The sequence below is a fragment of the Procambarus clarkii genome, chromosome 72, assembly GCF_040958095.1.
Source record: "Procambarus clarkii isolate CNS0578487 chromosome 72, FALCON_Pclarkii_2.0, whole genome shotgun sequence".
NCBI classification, from domain to species: Eukaryota; Metazoa; Arthropoda; class Malacostraca; order Decapoda; family Cambaridae; genus Procambarus; species Procambarus clarkii.
This window is the reverse complement of record NC_091221.1, coordinates 7,788,269-7,814,401: the sequence shown is the minus strand read 5'-3', so window position 1 is coordinate 7,814,401 and position 26,133 is coordinate 7,788,269. Positions and strand designations below refer to the sequence as shown.

The 26,133-nt window shown below is 44.5% G+C and overlaps 2 protein-coding genes across 5 annotated transcripts in view; both read right to left on the bottom strand.

Annotated features, from left to right (window-relative positions):
• Positions 1-23,640, bottom strand: LOC123773656 (uncharacterized). 3 transcript variants are annotated; one of them, XR_011224426.1, is made up of 11 exons: positions 23,310-23,640; positions 12,045-14,092; positions 10,242-10,354; positions 7,868-8,024; positions 7,032-7,102; positions 6,243-6,333; positions 5,007-5,152; positions 3,958-4,030; positions 2,703-2,876; positions 494-2,286; positions 1-412 (listed from the first exon to the last, which is right to left on the bottom strand). XR_011224426.1 is itself a non-coding variant. In XM_045767478.2 (10 exons), exons 2-10 carry the CDS (start codon positions 12,203-12,205, stop codon positions 1,695-1,697), a joined length of 1,578 nt encoding a protein of 525 aa, XP_045623434.1. In that variant the 5' UTR covers positions 12,206-14,092; positions 23,310-23,640; the 3' UTR covers positions 1-1,694. The 3 variants fall into 3 exon arrangements, 2 of the variants coding, with proteins under 2 accessions (XP_045623434.1, XP_045623435.1); XM_045767478.2 differs by having other exon boundaries at positions 1-2,286; XM_045767479.2 differs by lacking the exon at positions 23,310-23,640 and adding an exon at positions 19,185-19,785 and having other exon boundaries at positions 1-2,286.
• Positions 23,641-24,766: 1,126 nt separating this feature from the next.
• The window catches only part of LOC123773655 (cubilin), an 87,797-nt gene continuing 86,430 nt past the window's right edge, over positions 24,767-26,133 (bottom strand). For both annotated transcript variants that reach the window (XM_045767477.2, XM_045767476.2), the window contains 2 exons: positions 25,975-26,092; positions 24,767-25,465 (listed from right to left, as the gene is read on the bottom strand). In XM_045767477.2, the coding sequence (XP_045623433.1) occupies positions 25,431-25,465; positions 25,975-26,092 (153 nt within the window). In that variant the 3' untranslated portion in view covers positions 24,767-25,430. The remainder of the gene's footprint in view (positions 25,466-25,974; positions 26,093-26,133) is intronic.

Genomic DNA, 26,133 nt, shown 5'->3' with positions numbered 1-26,133 from the left:
CAGAAATAAGAATACTCTTATTCTTTAATCCATGCTGCCCACCACAAGAACTGTCAATCTCTTGCGTTGATGGATTGTTTCATGGCATTCTGTGATGTTGAATACTCTCATGGGGGACCTCGCTATATTTCCAGAGACGTTGTACACTTCCATGGAGTCCTCGCGATACCTCTGGAGACGTTTACAATCCCATGGAGTCCTCGCGATACCTCTGGAGACGTTTACAATCCCATGGAGTCCTCGCGATACCTCTGGAGACGTTTACAATCCCATGGAGTCCTCGCGATACCTCCGGAGACGTTGTACACTTCCATGAAGTCCTCACGATACTTCCAGAGACGTTATACACTTCCATGGAGTCCTCGCGATACCTCCAGAGACGTTGTACACTTCCATGAAGTCCTCGCGATACCTCCAGAGACGTTTACAATTTCACGGAGTCCTCGCGATATCTCCAGAGACGTTGTACACTTCCATGGAGTCCTCGCGATACCTCCAGAGACGTTGTACACTTCCATGAAGTCCTCGCGATACCTCCAGAGACGTTTACAATCCCATGGAGTCCTCGCGATACCTCCAGAGACGTAATAAACTCACCACGAAGTCCTTGCCATACCTTCTGCACCGGGCAGTTGACCAAGATGGCTTTTGACTCACGGAGATCGCATGAGAAGGCAAGCAGATACTACGCAGAAGTTTCCACGTTACTGTGACTTACGCGGGTGTGGAACTAAGGAACTCTACTGTAAACAAAGAATGGCTTTAGGAGTGCGTGCAATGTAGGAAAGGCGTGCTCAGTGGTGTTTTGTCATTGGAAGCTACGTACCGCAAAGATAGGACTATAGTGGCGCGCTGCTGTGTCTAAGGTACGCTTTGTGCAGTGTTCTTTTACAGTCGAGTGGGCACCATAGAACGAGTGACGCCCGAAGCCTGTCGAAGATGGGAGTGGCGGTGCTTGCTATAGCGTCACGACCGATGGCATTACACGGAAAACCTGGCTATAGCGGTGAATCGGGCGAAGGTGCGTCGAAGCACTTATTCTCGCTGCTCAACCACTGGGGGCTGGAGGCAAGTTACGCCAGACTAAGCTACGCTTGCTCTCACTTAGCCAATAGCGCTGCTGTCACACATATAATGCGCCCTACGTCCCCACCGCTTCCCTCCCGCTCTGACAGCCTGGACAACTACATAGCAGGATAATCTACGTACAGCTTTATCTCAATAAGCTCGATTCGGGACGAGCTACAGAGTCGAGAGCTGGGCCAGGATTTACAAATGACTTACGGTTCCCCTTACGAGATGTGTACCTCTTAGCTCCATCATGGCGGCTTAGTATGTCTTTATTTTGGTTTACGAGTTCCGAAGCGCTTCGTGCATAACAGGACTAACTTTCGGTTGATGATGTGCTCTTCTGAGATCGTAACTATTCAACAAGTACAGACCAAGTTTTCTTGATCACGGTAAGAGGTACAGGTGTCTTAAGTGAACACGTAAGTTCTGGCCGTCCTATGCCTTACCAGAGGCTGAGAAAACTTAAGTCCTCCCTAACTGAGAGTTATAACGATAATATTCTTGCCAGTTATAGGCAAAAGTTACGCAAGTATTGAGGTCACAGGAGTACTTTCATCGTTTTAATATGAGCGCCTCCGGAAAGATTCTTGCCTTTATTGACCGTAGACGTGATCACGTTCTTCTCATCTTGGTTTCATCCAGGGAGATAACTTTACAACTCTTGCGCCATTTTCGTACCGTTTCACGGACTCCTTCGGCCTTATGCTGTTACTCTCTCTCTTGTCCTTGTCCGCAAGTCTTCGGTCGACTTTCTTTCGGTATGGGTCTTTTCCGTTGTGTAAAATCTCATTACCGGTCAACGTAACGTCTTTATTGAGGGTCTTCGTCACCTTGGCGACGTTTTCGTGAGCTCGACGGCGTCCTTCGAGTCCTTTAACGCCTCTGTCGGTATTCTTCGTATCCCGTCTGACGTTTAATGTGTCTTTAACGCCGTTCTTCGGGTCCGTGTTCGATACTCTCCAACCACTGGCAGTGCTCTTCGAAGCCCTGACGATGCTCTCTGGGGTCCTTACGCCCATGTCTTTCAGGTCTCCTGTTGCGCCCTTCAGATACTTTACTGGGTCCTTGGAGGGTCTCACGGAGGTGGCATTGAGTTCGTAGTGATAGCTGTAGAGGTGGAGGGGCAGGCCTGGCCAGCCGTGCTTCACCAGGGCGGTGTCAACCTCCTTCATGGCCGCCTCCATTACCAGGTGCAGCTCCTGGGTGAAGGGATCCCTGTAAGAGATAAGTATATGAGCCTAAAATACATAAATAGGAAGTAAAATCTACAGAAGAGAGAGAGAGAGAAAAGAGAGTCAGTTTGGGAGGAGTGTCACAATTAAGAATTAATTTGGGTCTACACATGTCCCCTTCTTAGAAATATTCATCGTCATTCAGGTCCTAGCCCCCACCGTCCTAGCCCCCACCGTCCTAGCCCCCACCGTCCTAGCCCCCACCGTCCTAGCCCCCACCGTCCTAGCCCTCACCGTCCTAGCCCTCACCGTCCTAGCCCTCACCGTCCTAGCCCTCACCGTCCTAGCCCTCACCGTCCTAGCCCTCACCGTCCTAGCCCTCACCGTCCTAGCCCTCATCGTCCTAGCCCTCATCGTCCTAGCCCTCATCGTCCTAGCCCTCACCGTCCTAGCCCTCACCGGAGCCTGTAGAAAATGTTATCCGGGGTGGCCCGTCTGAAGGCACCGTCGAGGTTGGCCAGGACACACTGGAGGCGGTTCTTTTCGGCTCGAAGTCGGAGGAACTGGATGATGCCGCGAAGCTCCCGTTGTGGATCCTCCAGCAGGTGCTCGTAGTGCACCACCATCACGCTCCTGCAACAACACGCTAATAAACATCAAGAACTCACTTTAGCAACAATAACAACATGCTCTCTCAGCAGTAGAATCAACAAAAACGCTCCTGAAAATCTGCGTAACGGGGGGAGGGAACACGGGAACATTTAGTAATGAAAAATGGCAGGAAAGAGGCAAAGGAAGCAGCTCAGGCATATATACAGAAGCAGGAGAGAGATAGGGAGAGATGATGGAAGCAAAGATCACGAAGAATCAAGCGGAATTAGCAGCGGGCTCTTGACTGAACGAGGCACCAGACGGAGCCATCAGTAACCTCCAGAAACAAGACCACCATTCGTTTCTGGCATAGGGGCGGGCGAGACTATCCGGGTCATGGACCGAATCCTTCTTACCCTTTAGGAAGAACGAAGGGCAGGTATCCGTTTTACGCTTCTGACTGGAAGGCGGAGGTGTAACGAGACCTGGACTGGCAGATGCAACAAACCCTGCGATATCAGACACTCTCTCGACAGAAGAATGTCGAGACCAGCTGGGACACTGTTGGACATCGTTATAGTCAGAATTGGGAGGACCAGTACCCAAGGGCAGGAAGTGGAGAACAGGGACCTAATGGAACCCCAATGACTAAGAGGCTGGACATCAGGGGTGGAGCCACACAAGGAGTACTATCAGGGCAAGCTGGCTGGAAAGGACATGCCAAATGGGGTAAAACGCCGAGCGGAATACCCGCGGAATCAGGTCCTAGTGGCGCAGGAGATAATGGGAATCCGGTTAGTGCATCAGGACTAAGAACCTGGTACAAGTCTCGTAGCTGGGAACCAGAAGAACGTACGAGGGGGGACGGCCCTCACGAGCAGCACTGTCTTAGTGATGCACAAGAGTCCCAGATAAAGAATTTTTAGCCTCAGTAAAGGGGCTATTGTTCCTATGTTTTAGTCTAAGGGTAACGTGTCCGGGCTTAAAATGGATGCAGATTAACGTAGCGAAGCGGTAGCTTGTGACACTTGCTCTGAGCATGGTCTGATTCACTACAGGGAGAGAGAGAGAGAGAATGAAGAGAAAAGAATGAAGAGAAAGTGTGAATATACACCAGACTCACCTTCCTAAGATGATCCAGTCGAGGGCATACGCTTTCCACAGCTCCATCTGACCATACACAAACCGTGCCCAATCTGTTAAGGTGGTATGTCTTAAGTGATTCCTGAAATCATTTACAAGTTTTTTTTATAATTGAAGAAACATTAATTATCTGGCGAGAACGTTATAGTATATGACTATATAGCATTTGGGATACGAGGACATGGCGCTGGGATACGAGGACAAGGAGCTGGGATACGAGGACAAGGAGCTGGGATACGAGGACAAGGAGCTGGGATACGAGGGACTAGAAGCAGGGAAATGAGGACAAGGTGCTGGGATTAAGAGGGCAGAGTGAAGAAGCGATGCCCAACCCCATGCACAATCGGGGATCGAACACCGACTCTGCAATAAGCAAGGCCGCCGCGAAACCATCCCACTCTAAGTAGATGGAATATCCATACAGAAGAGGAGAGCCATATACCATTATAAATTCTATACGAATAACAACTCAACTTGAACACATAATTGAAACAACAAAGTACAACTGACCCGGTCAGGTATATACATGTGTCTTTCCATTTTACTGAATGGTTATTGCATTGTTATATTAAACATTCCATGTGATAATAACAAATATAGATAGAAGGAAGTATCTTAGAATGAGATTTTAATCTTTAAATTAAGATCCCAACACCAAGACTAAAGACAGGGATGAGAATGAAAAGGGTTGGCGTCAGGTTCTGGGAAAAGGTGAGTGAGAGGGGGTTGGGAGAGAGTGAGAGGGATGAGAAGAGAAAATGTGGGGGGTCTGGGATAAAGTGAGAGAGAGAGAGAGAGAGAGAGAGAGAGAGAGAGAGAGAGAGAGAGAGAGAGAGAGAGAGAGAGAGAGAGAGAGAGAGAGAGAGAGAGAGAGAGAGAGAGAGAGAGAGTTGGGAGAAATGAAAGTGGTTAAAGGGATATGGGAAAATTGTCTCCTCCCACAGGAGTAAATTTTCAGGAGAAAACTCTTGAGAATTCAGGAATCAGTATGAGGACAAAGAAGGGAGAAGAAGCGATTGGGTCCCATACCTGCTCCTCTGAAGGCCGCGGGGCCGGCCACACCCAGATGCCCCGCCGACAGATAGTTCCGGTAGGCGATGAGGGTGTCGTAGGGGTTCCTTAGAAGCAAAAGTCCCCGCCCGAAGAATTTATCCATCTCCTTGACTCGTTGATCTCTACGGGAACGAGGAAAGGATTATAGTGTTGGTAGTTCTCCTTTTGTTACTCTATTATTTTTGTCTATTATTTTTTGGTGCTTTTGGATACGAGGACTGTGCACATTTCGGTAATGTATTCAATCTGGGAATAAACCTTTGAAGAATATACGAGTTATCTCTCGATAGTATAAAAGAAAACGATTCAGCGTTTCTCATTTTCTCTTACAGAGGACAATTTATTTTACCATTTTATTCTTAACTTATAAGTAAAATAAGCACATTGGTAACAAAACATTGCCTACATTAATGTCACTACACTACATTTGTTAACGAACAGGCGATATCACAGGGAAGGTGGTTCTTAACATATCTACGTTTACAGACCACACCACAATAACCATTGCGTTTATCTCAGTTGATTCACAGTTGAGAGGCGGGACCAAAGAGCCAAAACTCAACCCCTACAAGCAAGAACATGTGTCTTCATAACCCCCGTTCCCAAGACTGTCGACAACTAATGGATTATATCCAATACGTCCCATACCTTCCAGCACCAGCCTCTATATCCTCACAATTACCATGACTTAAAAAGCTGTGAAAAGGCTTAGTTTAACTTTACATATGACCCCCCACCTGTGGGGTCATATGCAAATATATTTATCACCTGTGACCCCCACCTGTGCTGTGGGTCACCTGTGTCACCCCCACACCTGTGCTGTGGGTCACCTGTGTCACCCCCACACCTGTGCTGTGGGTCACCTGTGTGTCCCCACACCTGTGCTGTGGCAAACCTGTGTCACCCCACACCTGTGCTGTGGCTCACCTGTGTGTCACCCCACACCTGTGCTGTGGCTCACCTGTGTGTCCCCCACACCTGTGCTGTGGCTCACCTGTGTGTCGCCCCACACCTGTGCTGTGGCTCACCTGTGTTTCCCCCACACCTGTGCTGTGGCTCACCTGTGTGTCACCCCACACCTGTGCTGTGGCTCACCTGTGTGTCACCCCACACCTGTGCTGTGGCTCACCTGTGTGTTGCCCACACCTGTGCTGTGGCTCACCTGTGTGTCACCCCACACCTGTGCTGTGGCTCACCTGTGCTGTGGCTCACCTGTCCTCTGGGAGACCTCCCAGGCAGTAACCGTGGGTCTTGACTACTATCGTACACCCACATTCTGGATTCTCGTTCTCGCCGTAAAATCCTGCAATGACAACACTATCGTTCAAGTACAAGTACATTCATAGTAGACGAATTACAAACAATGTTGGATTTACAGATAAATCCTATATATATGTATTTATAGATAAATCATATAGGAGCCTCTAATCATACACAACAAAAGAACAGCTGATCTATGAACTGCTAATAATATTAAAAAGCCTAACAGCTTTACAAATTCCACAAAGGAATATTAAATTATGATATAAATAATTTGTTGTACGCAAATGCTATTGTTTTAAATTTCATTTTCTGCTTTAAATGCAGGGCGAAGGTTCATCCTTATTCATCACCAAACACATTCATCAATTTTAAATTAATGGGACTTAATGAATCTCCCCTTGATATTAGCCCATTAGAGTGGTCATGAATCAGCCCATTGATATTTGTCTATTACAACGGGTCATGAATCTTCCCCCCCCCTCTGATATTAGCCCATTAGAGAGGGGTCATGAATCAGCCCCCTGATATTAACCCATTACAGAGGGGGTCATGAATCAGCCCCTGATATTAGCCTATTATCCAAGGACTACACTAGGCTCTTTGTGTGGTCGGACGAATGATCAATAGACTAATAGAGCATTATAACAAGCGGGCACCGAAGCAAGGGGGCCACACTATAACGAGGGATACCACTATAGCACTAGAAGATCCAACCTAAAACAGATGACTGAAGAGTACCTTTAGCGGCCAGTTCTCGGTCGATGTAGACGGAGCCGGTGAAGAGTCCAGTGGCGCTCTGGATGAGGTACCTGTGGAGGGCCAGTTGATGGGTTTATCGAGGGAGAGAAAGTGAGTTTACTGACGGAGGGAAAGTGGGTTTACCAATGAGAGAAGGCGGGTTAACTGATAGAAGGAAGGTGGTTTACTGAGGGGAATGCAGGTTTGTTTAGCGAGATGAGGAAAGCAGAAAAGGAAGAGCAAGAGAGAGAGAGAGAGAGAGAGAGAGAGAGAGAGAGAGAGAGAAAGAAAGAAAGAGAGAGAGAGTAAGAAAGAAAGAGAGAGAGAGTAAGAAAGAAAGAGAGAGAGAGTAAGAAAGAAAGAGAGAGAGAGTAAGAAAGAAAGAGAGAGAGAGAGAGAGAGAGAGAGAGAGAGAGAGAGAGAGAGAGATACATAACGTAGATACACTTTTAAAAACATAGATACACATACACACACCACACAAATGAACGGAATGAGCAGGTTACGAAAAAATTACAAATGTCCTGTGCCTTCAAGTATCTTTTAAAAGAAGTCTTCAGCAACCTTGACCAACAAGACCTTGAGAATCTTTGACTAAGAAACATTTATAACCCTTTACGCAAAAAATTAAACGCGTAAAAACAGTGTCAATGAAAAACCCAATGCATGATAACTAAATATAAGAAATAGGACGTATTAAGTGATTCAGTGCATTAAAGGAACGATAGTATAAATGGGAAAGGTTTGGGCGTAGGAGCAACGCTCAACCCAACTAGCACCTACACACATAGACAACCAAAGAACCTCAAATACAATCACGTGAAGGACACACGAACCTCAACCAGGTGTTGCCAGAGCCAGGGTAGGAGGCGAGAGCTGTTCGTGGTAGCGTTCTCCGTCGTGCGAATCCGACTCGAAGGCCCATACATCCTGCCTTGCCCGCCCACGGCTCGTGCTGGGGTCGGCCGTAGTCCAAGTGGATCTTCAGGAACCCTGCGAAGTAAGGAAGGAGTTCGTTCTAAAACCAGAGATGAGATGTCTTAAAAGATCTGAGCGGCGTAAATCTACATGGGTGAAATGAGAGTGAATCTTTATTATATTTACATATGTATATTACAGTAGGACATTCTCACCGAGCACGGTATATCGATATACCAAACAAATTAGACTCAAACACTAGGTAATGCAGGCGATGAGTCTCAATAACGTGGCTAAAGTATGTTGACCAGACCACACACTAGAAGGTGAAGGGACGACGACGTTTCAGTCCGTCCTGGACCATTCTCAAGTCGATTGTGAGAATGTTCTCAATCTGAGAATGGTCCAGGACGGACCGAAACGTCGTCGTCCCTTCACCTTCTAGTGTGTGGTCTGGTCAACAACACTAGGTAATGTTAGTAGAATACGAACCCTGTCTGCTTTAATCATTACTGTTGCTGAACCATTCCACGTTTGTGATTAGTTTTTCTTCTGCGAGTTATATATAAGAATTAATGACCCGAGTCTTGCGTGCCAAGGCCAACGACGTTGTTACACGTCTTCACAATTCATCAACGAGGATGAGGACGTTCTGGTGTGTATTAGAATGTATTCTTTACCGACCAAGTTTTGAGTTAGATTTCTGCGTATGTAGGTGGTTGAGTGAGTGTAGCGTGTGTGTGTGTGTGTGTGTGTGTGTGTGTGTGTGTGTGTGTGTGTGTTTTTCCCAGTTAGATTGAGCTGTTAGCTGTTGGACCCGCCTTTCTAACTGTCGGTTGTCCAATGTACTGACGCCACACCTATTTTCTCTATCATATCTATTACATTTTTCTCTTACACACACACACACACACACACACACAGGAGATCCAATCTACAACAGCTGTCTAACTCCCAGGTACCTCGTTACTCCTAGGTGTCTTTTGAAACAGGAGTTTTTGTGGATTTTGATATAAAAATAGAGACTAAACCCCTACACTTACTATCAGCATCTATCATGATCTATGACGTTTTCCTTCATATAATTTTTTAATATGCTTTCATTTGAACCTTAAAAAAGGCTTTATCACACCTGGATCCTCGTATGGTTATTCTTCACGAATAAACCGATTTGTACGAAATATTAGAAGACCACCTCAAGGTCAAGTACGTTTACCGAGACAATAAAATACATCTAAAAGGGATAGAGTAGCTAAGGCTATTTCTACCCTCCTTAAAAGACCATTGAATTCTCTCCAAGGATTGCTTCGTCGGTGCCGAACTGCACAGTAAGGCGACATCATAGACCGTTTATAATTACTCCTTGCAAGACAAGTGGTTGGACACCATTCCTTCCCCCCGTCCCATCCCAAATCCTTATCCTGACCCCCCCCCCCTTCCAAGTGCTATATAGTAGTAATGGCTTGGTGTTTTCCCCCCCTGATAGTTCCCTGCCCTTCCTTGCAACGCAGACAAGAAATATCGTCTACTCTTTGAAGTATAATGAATTAAAAGGATTTTCTTAATGGCAGGGAAGCACTTGCGTGTGTAGGTTCCTTTGTGGGCGTTCGAAGGGGGAGTTTATAAAGCCGCTCCCTTGCTGGTGTTGACCCAAGATTACGCGAAGCCAGAGTATTGATCCTAAAGTGGCCTCGCGACTTATGAGGCCGTCAGAGACCCTGTGTTGCAGCCGGTTGCTTCTGCAACTGGCGGTGGAGGGGACCAAGAGGTCAAGGGTCACATTTATGATTCGTTAATGACCCAGATAAATGATTTAGAACTAAAACATTTTTGTCTGAGGTTTGGCATGTTTTGTGATCTAGAATACAGTGCGCAAGTGTCTAAGGAATGTAACGTTAGACTTGGCAGGGAAGAAGGATATGTAAGTCTTTCTGACAAGAACAAGACTTTTGGAAGCTTTAATCACTAGTTCAATTAAATGCGTCTTACGATGGCCATGGCACGCAAAGGAGCCAGTCTAAGGACATGCCGATATTTCCGAGTCTTTGTGTTCAGTCCAACATCACAATACCTGTACATACAGTTGCCGGAACATGCGTACATAAACATTCTTTGAGGGGACAAGTGTTGTCATTGTAATGGTTACCCCCATAAGTGGGTGGGAAGACAGGGGGGATGAGCGCCTACCCGTTTTCTTTTCCTCCAAATGCGGCCTCAAAGAAAGTGGACCAAACAGACTTCTTTTTACAGCTATGTATATATATCAAGAAAAACCACGTTGCAGGGGCCAACCTGTGTTGTTGCCGGAGTAATCCCAGGCCGCCTCTCGCTTGACGGGGACTCTCTCGGGGACCTCCTCCACATCAACAGAGACCTCCGCTACGTATATACCGGGGTTCTCCAGGCTGTAGCAGAAAACGGGAATATCGGAGATCAGAATCGACATCAGTTATAAAGGAACAATTTAGATAATAACAACATTACACCAATTACAGCATTCCTTTTCAGTGATCCTATTTTTAGAACAATTATAAAGAAAGTTCGTCATTGCAAAATTGACTTTCGGCCTTAATGACAGCAAATGCAATTTGAGTTGCAACATTTTAATTAATTTTAACATTGTCCTATTTAAAAAAAATTAACAAATCTTAAATTTATTAATATCTTGAACATTTCATTACACATTTAAAAAAATAATACGAAGAGAGAAACAAGCGAATTAAACCTCACTTCCAGAGCCGGAATTAGGCATAAATTAATCAAAATAAAGCCTAGATCCTTATGAACAAATCCACGAGGACGTAGATCATCCCGGACGTAAGTTCGAGCCCTCATCACGGCCCTAGTGGATTTATTAATGTGATATATCACGCTATTGTGATTTCTCTGTGCATACTTAGATCCTTTATTCCCCATAACCGGAACTTTAAACCTTATCCCCACTCCCCCCCCATCACAGGAACCATAAGTCACGACCCCAAACAGGACTTTCGCACACCCCCGCTCCTGTGCCAGGTAAGTCCACTACGGGCTCACCATAGCCCGTGCTACTTGGAACGTTTTGTTCCCAGTAGCTGAATCTTAAAAACAACAACAACAGGACTCTCATGCATTAACCTAATTGTTTGTGCTTGCGGGGGGTTGAGCTCTGGCTCTTTGGGCCCGCCTCTCAACTGTCAATCAATCAACTGTTTTTTCACGGGCCGTACAACTGGTCCGCGTCCGTGTGTGAGACACTGGTATCACGCTATGCAATCACACGACTCCTATTGCCCTAATTATTCAGGTAAACCGCTGTGCTTCCGTGCAACCTGCCTGGTTTACCTAGTTTACTTGCAAAATGTTACTAAGAATATTTGGCAAGGTAGAGCATGTTCTTAGGTCTTTCCCCTGATGGATTTTTCCTCCTTGTATTATAATTTATTATTTTAATTATTAATATGATTTGTATTATAATTATCGTTATTATGCAATATTATTAAACGATTTTATTTGCATTTGGTTGTATATAAGAATTAATTTATCCTTGACATATATACAGTCTTGGCCTCTGCATCATTAATTGGGATAAAAAATGACTAAAGGATGATAAACATGAGAGAGAGAGAGAGAGAGAGAGAGAGAGAGAGAGAGAGAGAGAGAGAGAGAGAGAGAGAGAGAGAGAGAGAGAGAGAGAGAGAGAGAGAGAGAGAGAGAGAGAGAGAGAGAGAGAGAGAGAGAGAGAGAGAGAGAGAGAGAGAGAGAGAGAGAGAGAGAGAGAGAGAGAGAGAGAGAGAGAGAGAGAGAGAGAGAGAGAGAGAGAGAGAGAGAGAGAGAGAGAGAGAGAGAGAGAGAGAGAGAGAGAGAGAGAGAGAGAGAGAGAGAGAGAGAGAGAGAGAGAGAGAGAGAGAGAGAGAGAGAGAGAGAGAGAGAGAGAGAGAGAGAGAGAGAGAGAGAGAGAGAGAGAGAGAGAGAGAGAGAGAGAGAGAGAGAGAGAGAGAGAGAGAGAGAGAGAGAGAGAGAGAGAGAGAGAGAGAGAGAGAGAGAGAGAGAGAGAGAGAGAGAGAGAGAGAGAGAGAGAGAGAGAGAGAGAGAGAGACAGAGAGATTCACTTACCTCTGCATAACGAATTGACTGTAAGTAAGATCAGTCTGCCGGTAGAATCCCGTGGAGAGTCGCATGTGGAAGTCCGGAGTACAGAGGAGGACGAGCACCATCATCATCCCCGTCATCACCATCACCGTCAACATGTACAAAGTCTTCAGAAACAGATGCATCTTGGAGAACCTCTTCGTCTGGGCTGGAAAGACTTTAAGCTGACACAGCTGCCTTTAAGGGTCAAACTGTCCTTGACACAGTCGTGTAAGGATAACTGGCGCTCCTGGGTGCAGTTACTGTTGTTGGAAACGATTGGGCAACAGTCGTTTTAGGAGGATTGAGAGTGGATTTGCGTTTAGGTGCTGCGGGCTTGGAATGCTTCATAGAGGCGTGAATAGTGGGGCTCGCTTCAGAAGGGCATCTTGAATGCACACTCAGATATGCTTACATATTTTCACATTAAGTAGTGTGTAGAAATATTTACTTAACAAGCCTTTATAACATGCAATATACATATAACAATGTGTTGTCTCAATTGCATATACTTAATTCCTCAAGAGTGATGTTGCTTCCTTAAGAATATAGCAAGATCACTTCTCATCTCACAAACAAAACTAAAAGACTTCAAGTACACAAACTGAACCATTGAGCAAAAGTGTACATATATTGAGCAAAGTTAAAGATATGTAAAGAACTCTTAAACAATCGTATTAGAAACATTCATCATATTAATCATATTAAGTACGGCCATCTTCTCTCTCCCTCTCTCACAGTTAAGTATCCAAGTACAAGTTACTTTTATTAGTTATCTTAATGCTCGTTCATTTATTAATAATTATATACAAATAGCCGTATATATATATATTTTTGGGTACAAGGTTAAACAGCCTTATCCATTATCCAGAATTTGCATTTTATCACGTTGATTGGCCGACTTTTTAATGGTGTTGAGAGCTTTTTTTACTGTGGTAAACGTAACTCCAGTTTGGATGTGACTTTGCGTTCCGTTAGCGAACTGTCCCCGGCACTAACAAGGAGGCAACTGATGAGTAGATTGAGGTAATAACAGTCCTTCAGTACAGAGTTCACAAAGTTCAACTTCAAGTATGTTGCAGGTTGTTGACCAGACCACACACTAGAAGTTGAAGGGACGACGACGACGTTTCGGTCCGTCCTGGACCATTCTCAAGTCGATTGTGTATGTTTATTGAGACAAGACAAAATACATCTCAAAGGGATAGAGTAGCTTAAGCTATTTCTACCCCTCCCTCCTGTTCGCAAAGCAACCAATCACAGGTATTTGGGACACCTGACGGAGGCTCCTTTACTAAATAATTAACGATAAATAATTGATAATTAACGAGATCATCCAATCACCATTATGGATTTCAGGTGCTCTCAGGCGGGGGCATCCACTGCCAACGACCTCAATAAGGGTCTCCCCCGGGTACAATTAAGGCTCTTGCAGGACCTACCTTGTACCTTGTACTGTACCTCGCATTGTATCATCCAGGTACAAAGCTCTTACAGGACCTCGAAACTGTCGTTACATTCCTCCTGAACCAGAGTGTGACACACGCGAACTAACTCACATTCTTGCCTCTTGGTACGAAGATTTTAGTTAAAAGTTTCTTCAACACAGTGAGAGTTTAGTAATTTTATGGATTTTCGAAGAGCGGTTAGTTGTACGGGCGCATCGTTCTTCATGCGCGCAGAGTAGCGACTTGAGACAACATGCGCGATTTTAGTGCGGAACGGATTTGTTCATTAAGCCACAGCGTCTTTTATTTTGATAATTTGAACTTTACGTCACATGTAAATTGCTTCCTAAGACGCCAGGAATACGTCTTGTGTCCCTCTCCAAGATGTCTTGTGCAGCCAACATGTAAAGACGTAACACATAGCAGCAGCAGCAGCAGCACTAGAGGTGGTCTGCCCTGGTTTCTCGCTCTGACCCACCCCTTAATTCGGTCTCTCAAGGGCGGGTCGATGGGATTGCAGAGGAGCTCATGCAGCAGCAGGAGGCCAGCCCTCGTCGGTGTCCTGGTCCCCCCCTTCACCTACACCTGCAGGAGGAGGCAAGGACACGCTGTAATTAAAAGATTATTTTTGTACATATGCTGAATATTATTCGTCTTGTCGGGGTCAGCCAGCACTTTCCCTCCCCCTCACACACACAATAGTTGATTATAACTCCCGGGTATCTATTTACTGCTAGGTGAAGAGAGGCATTAGGAGAAAGGGAACTAAACTTGCCATTCCATTTCCATCCTGTCAGGGATTCAAACCCGATATCATATATCATTTTCTCTATCTCTTGTCTGACTCTCTGTCAATACACGTTTTTATTTGTTTCTCTACCACTGATTTATTTTACATTGTTCAAACACCTTTCAGCATAACCAACTGTGACGAAGCAAAATCTAAACAGTATACACACATGCATACACACATCAGCGGCGTATGCGAGGCTGGCTAACATCAGAACAGCCTTCAGGAACCTGTGTAAGGAATACTTCAGAACCTTACATACCACGTACGTAAGGCCAATCCTGGAGTACGCGGCCCCAGCATAGAGCCCGTACCTTGTCGCGCACAAGACGAAGCTGGAAAAAAGTTCAGAGGTATGCCACTACTCTAGTCCCAGAACTAAGAGGCATGAGTTACGAGGAAACGCTGCGTGAACTGCACCTCACGTCGCTGGAAAAACAAAAAGTCTCAAGCCAAGATTCTTATTAACTTTTACCGTGCGCTTCAAGGAAAAGTTTAATGGTGAGGTCATTTACCGAGCTGCAGGGGTCGAGGTAGCTTGTTGGGGTCAAAGTTCTTAGTGTTTACGTCAGTGGTGGCACACGCTAGCCGGTTTCCGAATCAATTTAAAACCAGAAACAATTTGTGATTGGAAACAGATTGGAGAGGGGGAGGGGGGGGGGAGAGGAGAGAGGGGCAATTTAAGAGGAGAAACAGAGAGAGAGAGAGAGAGGGGACAATTTCAGAGGGGGAAAATTCGAGTGGGAGGACATTTTGAGAAAAGACAGATTTGCGTGTGGGGGGGGGGGATAATTTGCGGAGAGGAGACAGTTTGAGAAAAAGGGAAGGGGGGGGGGGATAATTTGAGAGGGGAGGGGGGGGGGAGAAAAATTTGAGAGGGATAAAAATAGTTTTTTGCAGCGTCGATTTAGGGTCATTTCCCATAAACATTGGATATGAAAAATACTCTTCAGTCTGTTAAGCGATTGAAGACGTGTGTCAACAGCGCTAATGAGAGAGAGAGAGAGCGGTAATATAGGACACACATACCGTGCTCTCTACAGTCTGTCTGTCTAACTGGTAAGATTGTGTGTCTCCGGCTCACTCTTCAGGAACCCGGATCCGACTGCCAGCCAATACAGAAACAATTGGTCTATTTTTCACCTCATGCCTCTGTTCACCTAGCAGTAACTAGGTACATATAAGTCACATATGTGTGTGTCACATATTTGTAACACACACACAAATGTGTGTGTGTGTGTGTGTGTGTGTGTGTGTGTGTGTGTGTGTCACAAACATATAGTAGATATAATAGAAAAAGATAGTCGGGAATCAGTACGTTAGAAAGGCGGGACCCCAGAGCTTGCAGCTCGATCCTGAAGCCACGTAAAAGTTAAAAACAAACACACACACACACATACAGAAGGAAGAACGAAACGAATGATAAGACTTTTCAGAAGAACTTGGAGCACCTCGCGACGGTCCCGAAACTCCTCAAGCGACTAATGTCAACTTCTTGTCAACTAGAGCAAGGATTTTTTTGTTTCATGTTTTTGTTTAAACTTTCCTTACCATTTTACATGTCGTTAGGGAGAACTGATATTAAAATCAACAGTAATTAGGGTAAATATTTTGAAAATTTGAAATTATATTACATTATGTTTGATCAATTTTTGCAGTTTCATATTTGTATTATATACGTTTCAGCATTATTGTTCCTTCGCCTTCTTTTGTTTTTCTTTTGGATTGTGTTCGTCTTATCCCTTAGATTTACCCGAGGACGAGGACAGGAAGCCGGCGGCTTGTTGAAAGTCCCACTGGTATCAGGGGTTCGCACCCTCGAGCCAGGTAAGTCCACTACGGGCTCACCATAGCCCGTGCTACTTGGAACGTTTTGTTCCGAGTATCTGAATCTAAAAACAACAACAAAACAACAAAACTGATGTGCTAAACTGTCCCAAACTTGCCTTAATCAAGGACCAACAAACAGAAAACGGGTCATCACGTCGATTTTGCGACCCGCTATGATTTTGAGTAGATAATTTTTGGGGGACTTTGGGGAGTTATACGTGAAAATACGATGCACTTTTCGATAGGACCGGGAGAGAAAAATTATCCCTATTTTAAGTTTAGTTGAATTCTTACTTGTTATTTTTAATTGATAGTTTTAAACGTTATAAAGGATTCTAGTGAGCCTTCGTGTATAGACACACACACACACTAGAGAGAGTAATTACCTAAGTATAGTAAGTATAGTTCACTAGTGTGTATAATTACCTAAGTGTAGTTACAGGATGAGAGCTATGCTCGTGGTGTCCCGTCTTCCCAGTATAAGTGTGTGTGTGTGTGTGTGTGTGTGTGTGTGTGTGTGTACTCACCTAGTTGTGCTTGCGGGGGTTGAGCTCTGGCTCTGGTGCGCGTGTTTCACACATACCCTCTCTCTGCTTTGAAACAGTGTTACAATTACAATTATTAACAGAATTGTGGTTGTTCCTTGGCTCTGAACACGCACACACAAACACACACATTCACACGCAACCACACAAAGAAGTACGCAAGAGCACGCAAAAAAAATTTCATTACCGTTCTCAGGGTACAAAGCTCTCTTTGAAACGCTCTCTCGCTCTCTCTCTCTCTCTCTCTCTCTCTCTCTCTCTGCTTCACTTACTCCTCATTCCCTATCCATACATTCCATTCGTGTATTCACTGCATGATCGTATCAATACTGTATTAACCATCACCCAAGAACCACCTGGACCCCCCCCCCGCGCCAAGCAAAGAACAAACACACAAACAAACACTGACTTCCTTGAGGGTCAACAAGGAGTCCTTTGTTCCAAAGCTTCAGGGTAAAGATGCGCGGTTCCCAAGGGTCTTATAATTATTACGATCGTAGGATAAGCTGAGGAGGAGAGGGTCGTAGGATAAGATCTGGGGGGGGGGTGGGGGGGGAGGATCGTAGGATAGAAGGCCAGGGTCCTGGAGAGTCACAGTGAGCCGACCGGTCTTAATGGATAGGATGTAGGGTATATCCTGACAGTTATGAGGGCTGGGTTCGAGGCCCGGGTTTGTTGTTATTAAGATGGTGCTTGGTGTCAACTATGAAGAGAGGGAGAGAGAGACAGAGAAAGAGAGAGACAGAGACAGAAAGAAAGAGAAAGAGAAAGAAAGAGAAAGAGAAAAAGAGAGAAACAAAGAGAGGCATTTCAACATTATAACGCTAATTATTATAGCAGCCCTTCTTCAAAGTAACCATATACCATCTTAGAGTGGCGTTCCTCGGGGTAGTTATTTACATATTCACATAAATGTTGCTTTTGGACTCTGCCTCTGACGACACGACACGAATCTTAAGCTCAAAGAAGTATATTGGAGTCCAAACTGATGTCAGTAGTCTATACTATCCCCGATAGTCAGCCGTTACTATCATGAGAGGCAATAGTCACTATCGCGAGTACATCTTTCATCTTCACTATCAAGTCCTGTTCATTTGCTGCTATTGACAATTTTCACTATTAGTGTCCATGTCACTATCACGCCCCCCCCTATCGTTCTTAAGGATCACCACAGTCGCCTAACCACTTACCTTAACAGTCAAGGTAATCTCACTATCAATGATCATTACGTTCTAGCATCACTATGACGGGCCATCATTATCACGCCACTGTCAAAGAATGATCACTGTCGCGTCATCATCTTCCCAATGCAGTCACGGGCCTCAGTCTCATAACTTTCACTATCACAGATTATCACAATAATCCGTGATAGCGAATCATCGTTATGGATCCTCACCATTTTTTTCAACAAGTCTCACGAAATATCACTATTTCAATTTGCGTATATTGTGATCATTGTCTATAGAAGTAAACATTTAAATATACTCTTACTTTTCTAAGTAAAAACACCTGTAGAAAATTTCTTAAGAATATATGTTTCCTTACTTTCAGTCTTGTGCTAAAAAATATGTGAAATCAGCATAAGCTGTGCGTCACTGATGGTTTGTAAACACCCTTTCTAGAGGCCAATATGTGTTGAACATTCTCAAAACATCCCCATTAGAGTCCTACACATGTTGAACCTCCCCCCCAACAACACCTGCACTACTCCACACATGTTTAATAAACACAGCTAAGGTTAAGACAACAGAAGTTCCTCCACTCTAGGGCGAGCAATCTACTTGTCATAGCTTCATATCATTGGTAAATATTTGCTGGAACTTTAAAAGCTATCGTTAAACCACTTATAAGAGTGGATAAAAAGTTTCCTTAAAAGCTATCGTCATAACACATTGATCTGCACAAAAGATCCTTAGAAGTTATCGTAAGATATGTACAAGCATATCGTTAACCACTTAAAATTCACAAGTTATCTTTTAGAAGCTATCGTCAAACACGTGTAAGAAAGAACAAAGGATTCCTAGCAGATATCGTTACACACTTGTGAGATGCACATGGGATCCTTTCAAACTTTTCTTAAGACACGTGAAATGCACAAATAATCGTTAAACGATATCACTGAACACGTGAAATGCACAACGAGTCCTCATTTAAGCTATCGTTAAAACACTTTAGCTCACGTACCGAGATATCTCAAAAATCCCAAAAGCAGTAACGAGAAGCAACGGAGACACGGCGACAAAGATAACACACACACACACGCTCAAAATGATAGCATAAATGAACACGCCAAATGTTAATATTTGATGAAACCAGAACAGATAAACGACACTAATCATAGGTAATTGACCACGCTAACCCGATTCGCGAAAGCACAGACATACACGTATTATATATATATATATATATATATATATATATATATATATATATATATATATATATATATATATATATATATATATATATAATCGTCAATCATACGAGAATGAATGAAAACGGAGTCAGATACCTTGTAAGCCGTCAATCGTCCCTTTTTTGACGCACTCAAAATCCTGGTTGAACACGAAGGACGGTGGAGAGGACAGCAAAACCCTGTCCTCGGCACAGGTTGCAAAAATCAATACAGACGAAGCAGCTACTGACGGAGCAGGTCTTGTCCTGGGTGCCGGTGAAGCCTGCTGGTGCCGGAGGAGTCTAGGCGTGGCCGGTTGGGCTAGTGGTGGGAGCAGCACTGAGTGCCATGGTGCCAGGCGAGGTGAGAAGGCCACACTGAAGCTGTGGTCGTCGTTCGAGGTGTGGAGTGTGGTGGTGGTGCGTGGGGGAGTGTGGGGGGGGGGAGCCTGTAGTGGGGATGGTGTGTTCCGAGTTGCTCCACACTGCACACTGCGGCAGGCTGCTGCTGCTGCTGCTGCTGCTGCCGCTGCTGCTGCTGCTGCTGGCTCAGCCAGGGATGGGGGGAAGGCAGACGCCACCCTCACAAGCTTGGGCCCCCACACACATATGGGCCCCCACACACACATATATGGGCCTCGCGGCTGAGTGGCCAGCACTCGGGGGGGTCGTAGTCCTAAGGGTCCGGGTTTGATCCCCGGGCAGAGGCCGAAACAAATGGGTAGAGGTTCTTTCACCATGATGTGCCTGTTCACCTAGCAGTAAATAGGTACCTGGAAGTTAGACAGATGCCATGGGCTGCTTCCTGGGAATGTATGTGTGTGTGTGTGTGTGTGTGTTAGAGAGAACTATATATAGTAGCCACAATAGAGACAAAATAAATTGGTTAGAAAAGCGGGGTCCAAGAGCTAATAGCTCGATTCTGTAGACAAATAGTAAATGCAAAAATACTGTGTAAAAATCTAGATCCGTAGTTCACCTAAGCCGTACTAGGTGAACGACGTAACATAGTGAACAAGGTGTTTTCACTACACCATGCGTGGGAACAATTAACGAGGCATATACTCCCGGCCCCACCATCAGAGCCAAGGTCACCATATCTCTAACTCCAGCGATGCTGAAAATGTTGACCTTCCTGTCCATTATTCTCTCTACTTAATACGAGTCAAAATGTGTATTATTTAATCATGGAAGTACGAAGCTCACATGATTGACATCTTTTTCAATTCATTGTAGTCATTTTCTACCATCTTTCGGTAGTAACTTGCAAGGGAGTAGCTTACACCCTTTTAACCCATTAACCTCTTCACCATAGACAACTTCGGTCCCTTAACCTCTTCATCACAGACAACGTCCGCCCCTGGAAGGAGCATCCAGTGACCTCCATTCACACCCATGTAAACACACATTTAAGTCTTATTCAAGCCTCGTCAACAGAGGTCAAACTTCCCCTCGATCTCTTTCCTCCTATCTCTCCCATTTTCCTCCCACTCCCCACCCGCCGTGTCAATTGACAGACTAATTTATAAAGTAAATCACGAAAATGCTCGGGTAAACGGCGGGAGTACGGTCAACATTCTACTATCAACACATCAACGACTTCATGAAACTCACACGGGAAGGGGTCTGGGGTTACAGGCCATATATATCATAAAGCATTTAATTTAGGCCATCCCCTACTAGCCTATGTTCATCCCATACCCCAGACCATGTTCACTACAAATTTGGATGAGGTTAGCCCTAAGCATCTATCTCCAACTTTGAATAGACAAACAGGCATTCGCTCTTACAGGTATAGACAAATGGTAGATTTTCTCAGTACACATCAACAGATGATCACACCATTTAAATATAAAAGAATACAAAAAATTGAACAAACAGATTATTGGTATCTGAAGGTTAATTAATTTATACAACAAAGTTGAAATTTATATCCAATTTCTCTCGCTCGGCTCATCAACTTAGGCTCTAAACTTTTAGTTCATCATTGCCTATTTTGTTTACTTTAAATTGGCTTAGAATTTATTGTTTCCTGTTTTAAGCACCATTTCTATTTTAAGACCTGTCTATATATCCCTTAGTTAAACAGTTTCATTCGATTGTCTACTTGTGTCTCTTCTTATCATGTGTGATATATCTAGATATCATTATCTAAGGAAAGGAATTTAGTTTCCTCCGTCTCTCTTCACAAGGGAATGTAAGAATTAAGGAAACTGCAGAAGGCCTTTTGGCCCATACGTAGCAGCTCGTATTCATTTCTACCCAAACTCATTCATATACTGTATATATAACAGAAAACTCCTCACCCCAAAAGGATACGAACCCAGACAGCCAGGGGCTTCATGCACCTTAGAGTGTCCGGTACTGGCACTGGATAGGTTAGGTGGGCTGCTTGGGTTCCCACATTTCTGGTCAGGTTCGGAGGATGGATTTTTAACGGAGTGGCAAATCAAGAGAACGGGCCGCAGTGAAAAGGGGTTATGGAAGTTCAGGTGATGAGTCACAATAACGTGGCTGAAGTATGTTGACCAGATCACACACTAGAAGGTGAAGGGACGACGACGTTTCGGTCCGTCCTGGACCATTCTCAAGTCGATAAGTCGACAATCGACTTGAGAATGGTCCAGGACGGACCGAAACGTCGTCGTCCCTTCACCTTCTAGTGTGTGGTCTGGTCATCTTATGGAAGTTATCGAAAAGTTATGGTGTTGCGAGGGATGAATGATGATATCCGCATGGTAATTTGTTGCACAACTGGTTAATTACGTATTCCACAATAAGTTAATTACGTTAGGCAATTACAAATTTTGGTTATCAATCGTGATGTACCCAATTTCGATACCGGGGGGGGGGGGAGGTGGGAAAGACGTTTGGGCACTTTTGGTTTCACCTGATGCCTCTGTTCACTTAATAACCCGGGATATAGGTAATTTATGCGCTGCATCCCGAGGAAGGTCAAAGAAGGTTAAGGGCAGGGACCTGCTTGATATACCTAACTGGACTCCCGTCTGTCAATAAAAATCCAAATAGAAAGTGAAATAAATGAATTAGTCTCCCAATAAAGTAAATTGAGTTGTTTTCTCTAGTAGTTTTATCTCAGAAAACGTATTAAATATGAATGAAAGGATAAACTATGGCATTTATATTTACTCAGCGCCATGGCTACGGTAATTCAACAGTGGAATTACACTTATAAATAGTTAAGTGACAGACCGGACAATTACGCTGCTACTAGAATGTACCAATCGTCATGTTAACCTTGCGCTTGGCTGCCTCCCGTGTCTTATTTAAGGAAACTTCAGTTTGTTCACATAGAACAATGTTTTTTTACCTTACGACTAGACAACATTATTATTTCATCATTATTACATTTTGGTAACGAGAAGCAGCCGATACACGTAATTCTTGGAGCCAGATTCACGAAGCAGTTACGCAAGTACTTACGAACGTGTACATCTTTTCTTAATCTATAACGGCTTTGTTTACATTTATTAAACGGTTTACAAGCATGAAAACTTCCCCAACCAACTGTTATTGTTATAAACAGCCTCCTGGTGCTTCGGAGCTCATTAACCGTTTAATAATTGTAAACAAAGCCGCCAAAGATTAAGAAAATATGTACAGGTTCGTAAGTCCTTGCGTAACTGCTTCGTGAATCTGGACCTAGGATATTAGGCAGAACGGACGACAAATTATACCTTTAGTCCTGAAAATAGTCCAGAACTAGAGTACACTCTCAGCGTAAGTTGAGGTCTGATAAAGATCTTTTGAGCCCTCTGTAATGCTTTTTGCGCTACCGCTCACAGGTTGAATATGGGTTGCACAGTAAATTGGCCGCCTCCGGTGGCACCAATAAGAAAATCTCAGCGTATTTACGCGGAGAAGATGCGGTAACCACTATGGGAGGGCATTATGAAGGGGAGGGGAAAGCGCCAAGCCATTACTACTAAATAGCAATTGATAGGGGCCATGATAAGGATCTGGGATCGGACGGGGGTAAGTAATAGTGGCCCAACCACTTGGACGGTCGGGGATTGAATGCCAACCCGCATGAAGCCAGACCGTCGCTCTACCGTCCAGCCCAAGTGGTTGGGCAAATAAACCTCTATGAATGAATACACAAACTAATTTAACCATAACCCCCATTATTTAATACAATTTAAATCGTACCCTAATTTGATAAAGAAATAAGTTACCTTTGAGGGAAGTCCTTAAAAACAACAAATCAAACAAGTGGTCTTACCTGGCAAAGAAACTATTTTAGAGGTCAACCATGCAATTGGTGTCGAACCGTCATCTTGAGGTTATCTTGAGATGATTTCGGGGCTTTTTTAGTGTCCCCGCGGCCCGGTCCTCGACCAGGCCTCCACCCCCAGGAAGCAGCCCGTGACAGCTGCCTAACACCCAGGTACCTATTTTACTGCTGGGTAACAGGGGCATAGGGTGAAAGAAACGCTGCCCATTGTTCCTCGCCGGCACCTGGGATCGAACGCGGGACCACAGGATCACAAGTCCAGCGTGCTGTCCGCTCGGCCGACCGGCTCCCTGTACGAGCAGCCGGCGCCCTCTGAGGTCACGTCTCTACTGACTGCTGAACCCTCCACACCGTCACAAGGTAACCCGCCCTCATACCAATCCATTCAAAATACGACGTATTAGTTAAAAATCAGAGCCACCGAAATATTTACGTTTTCCGTCCAAATAAGGCTTCGATATAGGTCATAACTGGGTTGGTTACGTACGCTTCTGGTTAGACAGAACAGTTGCATTTTCAACGGAGTGGCAAATCCTTAGAACGGATCGGATTTAAGTAGAGTGAACAGGAAAACACAACTAGGTGGTGGTGGTTACCCGCTAACGATGGTTATGCTCGTTCCCAGTTTAGCCAACAACTAGGCCACAGTTTTACATTGGTATGTAATGGCAAAAATGCATACAATCTCAACACACGTCTTTGCATATAGGCATAAGTAGAACAATCCTAGTCCATAGACAATCTTAGAAAAACTATAACAATCTCTTAAAGCTAGGGAAGCTTAATGAGTTAAACTTGAGGGAGTTTTAAGCTTACTGAGGAACTCAGCTAAGGCAGTTTAAAAGTTACAGAGATGTTCAGTCAGTGCAGCTTAAATAGCTTATCGAGATGCTTAATCAGGGCAGCTTGAAATTTACCGAGATGCTAGCTTACTGAGCTTAGAGATTACCAAGATTAACCAGGGCAGCTTCCTATCTTGAGGTTATCTCGAGATGACTTCGGGGCATTTTAGTGTCCCCGCGGCCCGGTCCTCGACCAGGCCTCCACCCCCAGGAAGCAGCCCGTGACAGCTGCCTAACACCCAGGTACCTATTTTACTGCTAGGTAACAGGGGCATAGGGTGAAGAAACTCTGCCCATTGTTTCTCGCCGGCGCCTGGGATCGAACCCAGGACCACAGGATCACAAGTACAGCGTGCTGTCCGCTCGGCTCCCGGTCGGAGCTTGAACTATATATTTATTCAACATGCTTAAATAATTTATTGACGTCGGGAGGAGGAAGCTGGTAGTCTTGTCGCTGTTAACTCAGACGATGGATCATACCCATTCACTACGAGGTGAACAGAGGAATCCGGAAAACTGCCAGAAAATTGGCCAGGAATCGAACCCAACACCAAATGGATCGAGAGCCACCTGCCCCATACAAATTGGATATGAAAAAACATATTAATTTTTTTTTTTATTTTATTCGGTAGCCTTTCAGTAAATAAACAGTTAGTATATACAACACACAACTGAGCACTTAGCATGTTGATGTAATTATTTATGCTATTAAATATGTTATTGAGAGTCTACATGAATAAAATCTTAACAGACTCAATGACCAATATATTTAATTAAAAGTAATTAAAGGAAAATTTCTAATAACGTAACACATGAATACCCACAGAGCAGCTCTGTTTAGGGGGTGAGTCACTCACATACACAGGTGGCGATGAGTCCCTAGTTGGGGGGGGGGGGTAGAAATAACCTAAGCTACTCTATCCCTTTAAGATGTACTTCTTTCTTGACTCAATAAGCATACTTTAACTTGGCGAGTTCCAATTAGGCCACGATGCGATGCGTTATCAACTGGTTTGGACGATGAGCCACTAATATGGTGAGACTAAAGTAATTCGTCGACTCATATGGTGAGTCGCTGGGAGGCCAGGTGAGTCAGTCATGTGGATGGTTGTAACTATTAAGAGGTGACTAACAGTTGAGTGAAAGATGAGTAACAGATCAACAAGAGATGAGTCACTAACAGATCAATAAGAGCCGAGTCGGTAACAGATGAGTAAATCAATAACAGGTGAGTATGAGGCGAGTCCATTACTGCCTCTTCCTGGACTCATGGCGAGGCTTCAGCGGAAGACTCATCATTTACTGCAAGTATACCCATGAGATCATGTTGAGTATATAGTGAATGTTTAAAACATAACTCACAACTAGAACGCACTGAAAATGTGTAATATTTTTTGTATCTCATCAACACAAATATATAACAAAAAGGTAGAAGTCTGTTTTATGGTGTGTGTGTGTGTGTGTGTGTGTGTGTGTGTGTGTGTGTGTGTGTGTGTGTGTGTGTGTGTGTGTGTGTGTGTGTGTGTACTTGTGCAGTTAACAGAACTCTACAAACTTTATTTATGCTCATCACTCTCCAAAGTCCTTCTCTACTGAACGTTGTCCAAAGTGTTACCAAAGCTTTATAAAATATAGGAACGGAAGGAATGGTGCCCAACCACTTAAAGGACGATCGGGGATTGAACGCCGACCTGCATGAAGCGAGACCGTCGCTCTATACCGTCCAGCTCAAGTGGTTGGGCTCCTTTCTAATGAACGACACTCTCCTACACTCTTAAATGAGTGACACATTCCTTCACTCTGTCACTCACCTACGTGATGGGCAGGGAAGAAGTTAACAGACCATCCTTGTCCTGTGACGTTACCAGAACCAGTCACGTAACGGAGGATCATCTTGTTGCTCTGTGCCAGGTGCCTCGAGGTGTCCTCCTAAGGAAACAGTAAGATGGGTTATCAACGGTAAACCTGAC

What these genes read in the sequence shown, in the direction of transcription:
- LOC123773656 (XM_045767478.2), bottom strand. Translation starts at nt 12,205, where the DNA reads ATGCATCTGTTTCTGAAGACTTTGTACATGTTGACGGTGATGGTGATG. An exon ending in CGCGGCCTTCAGAGGAGCAG is followed by an intron (nt 4,031 to 5,006) that starts GTATGGGACCCA and finishes CCACCTTAACAG; the next exon opens with ATTGGGCACGGTTTGTGTAT. An exon ending in GACTGGATCATCTTAGGAAG is followed by an intron (nt 2,877 to 3,957) that starts GTGAGTCTGGTG and finishes GTGTTGTTGCAG; the next exon opens with GAGCGTGATGGTGGTGCACT.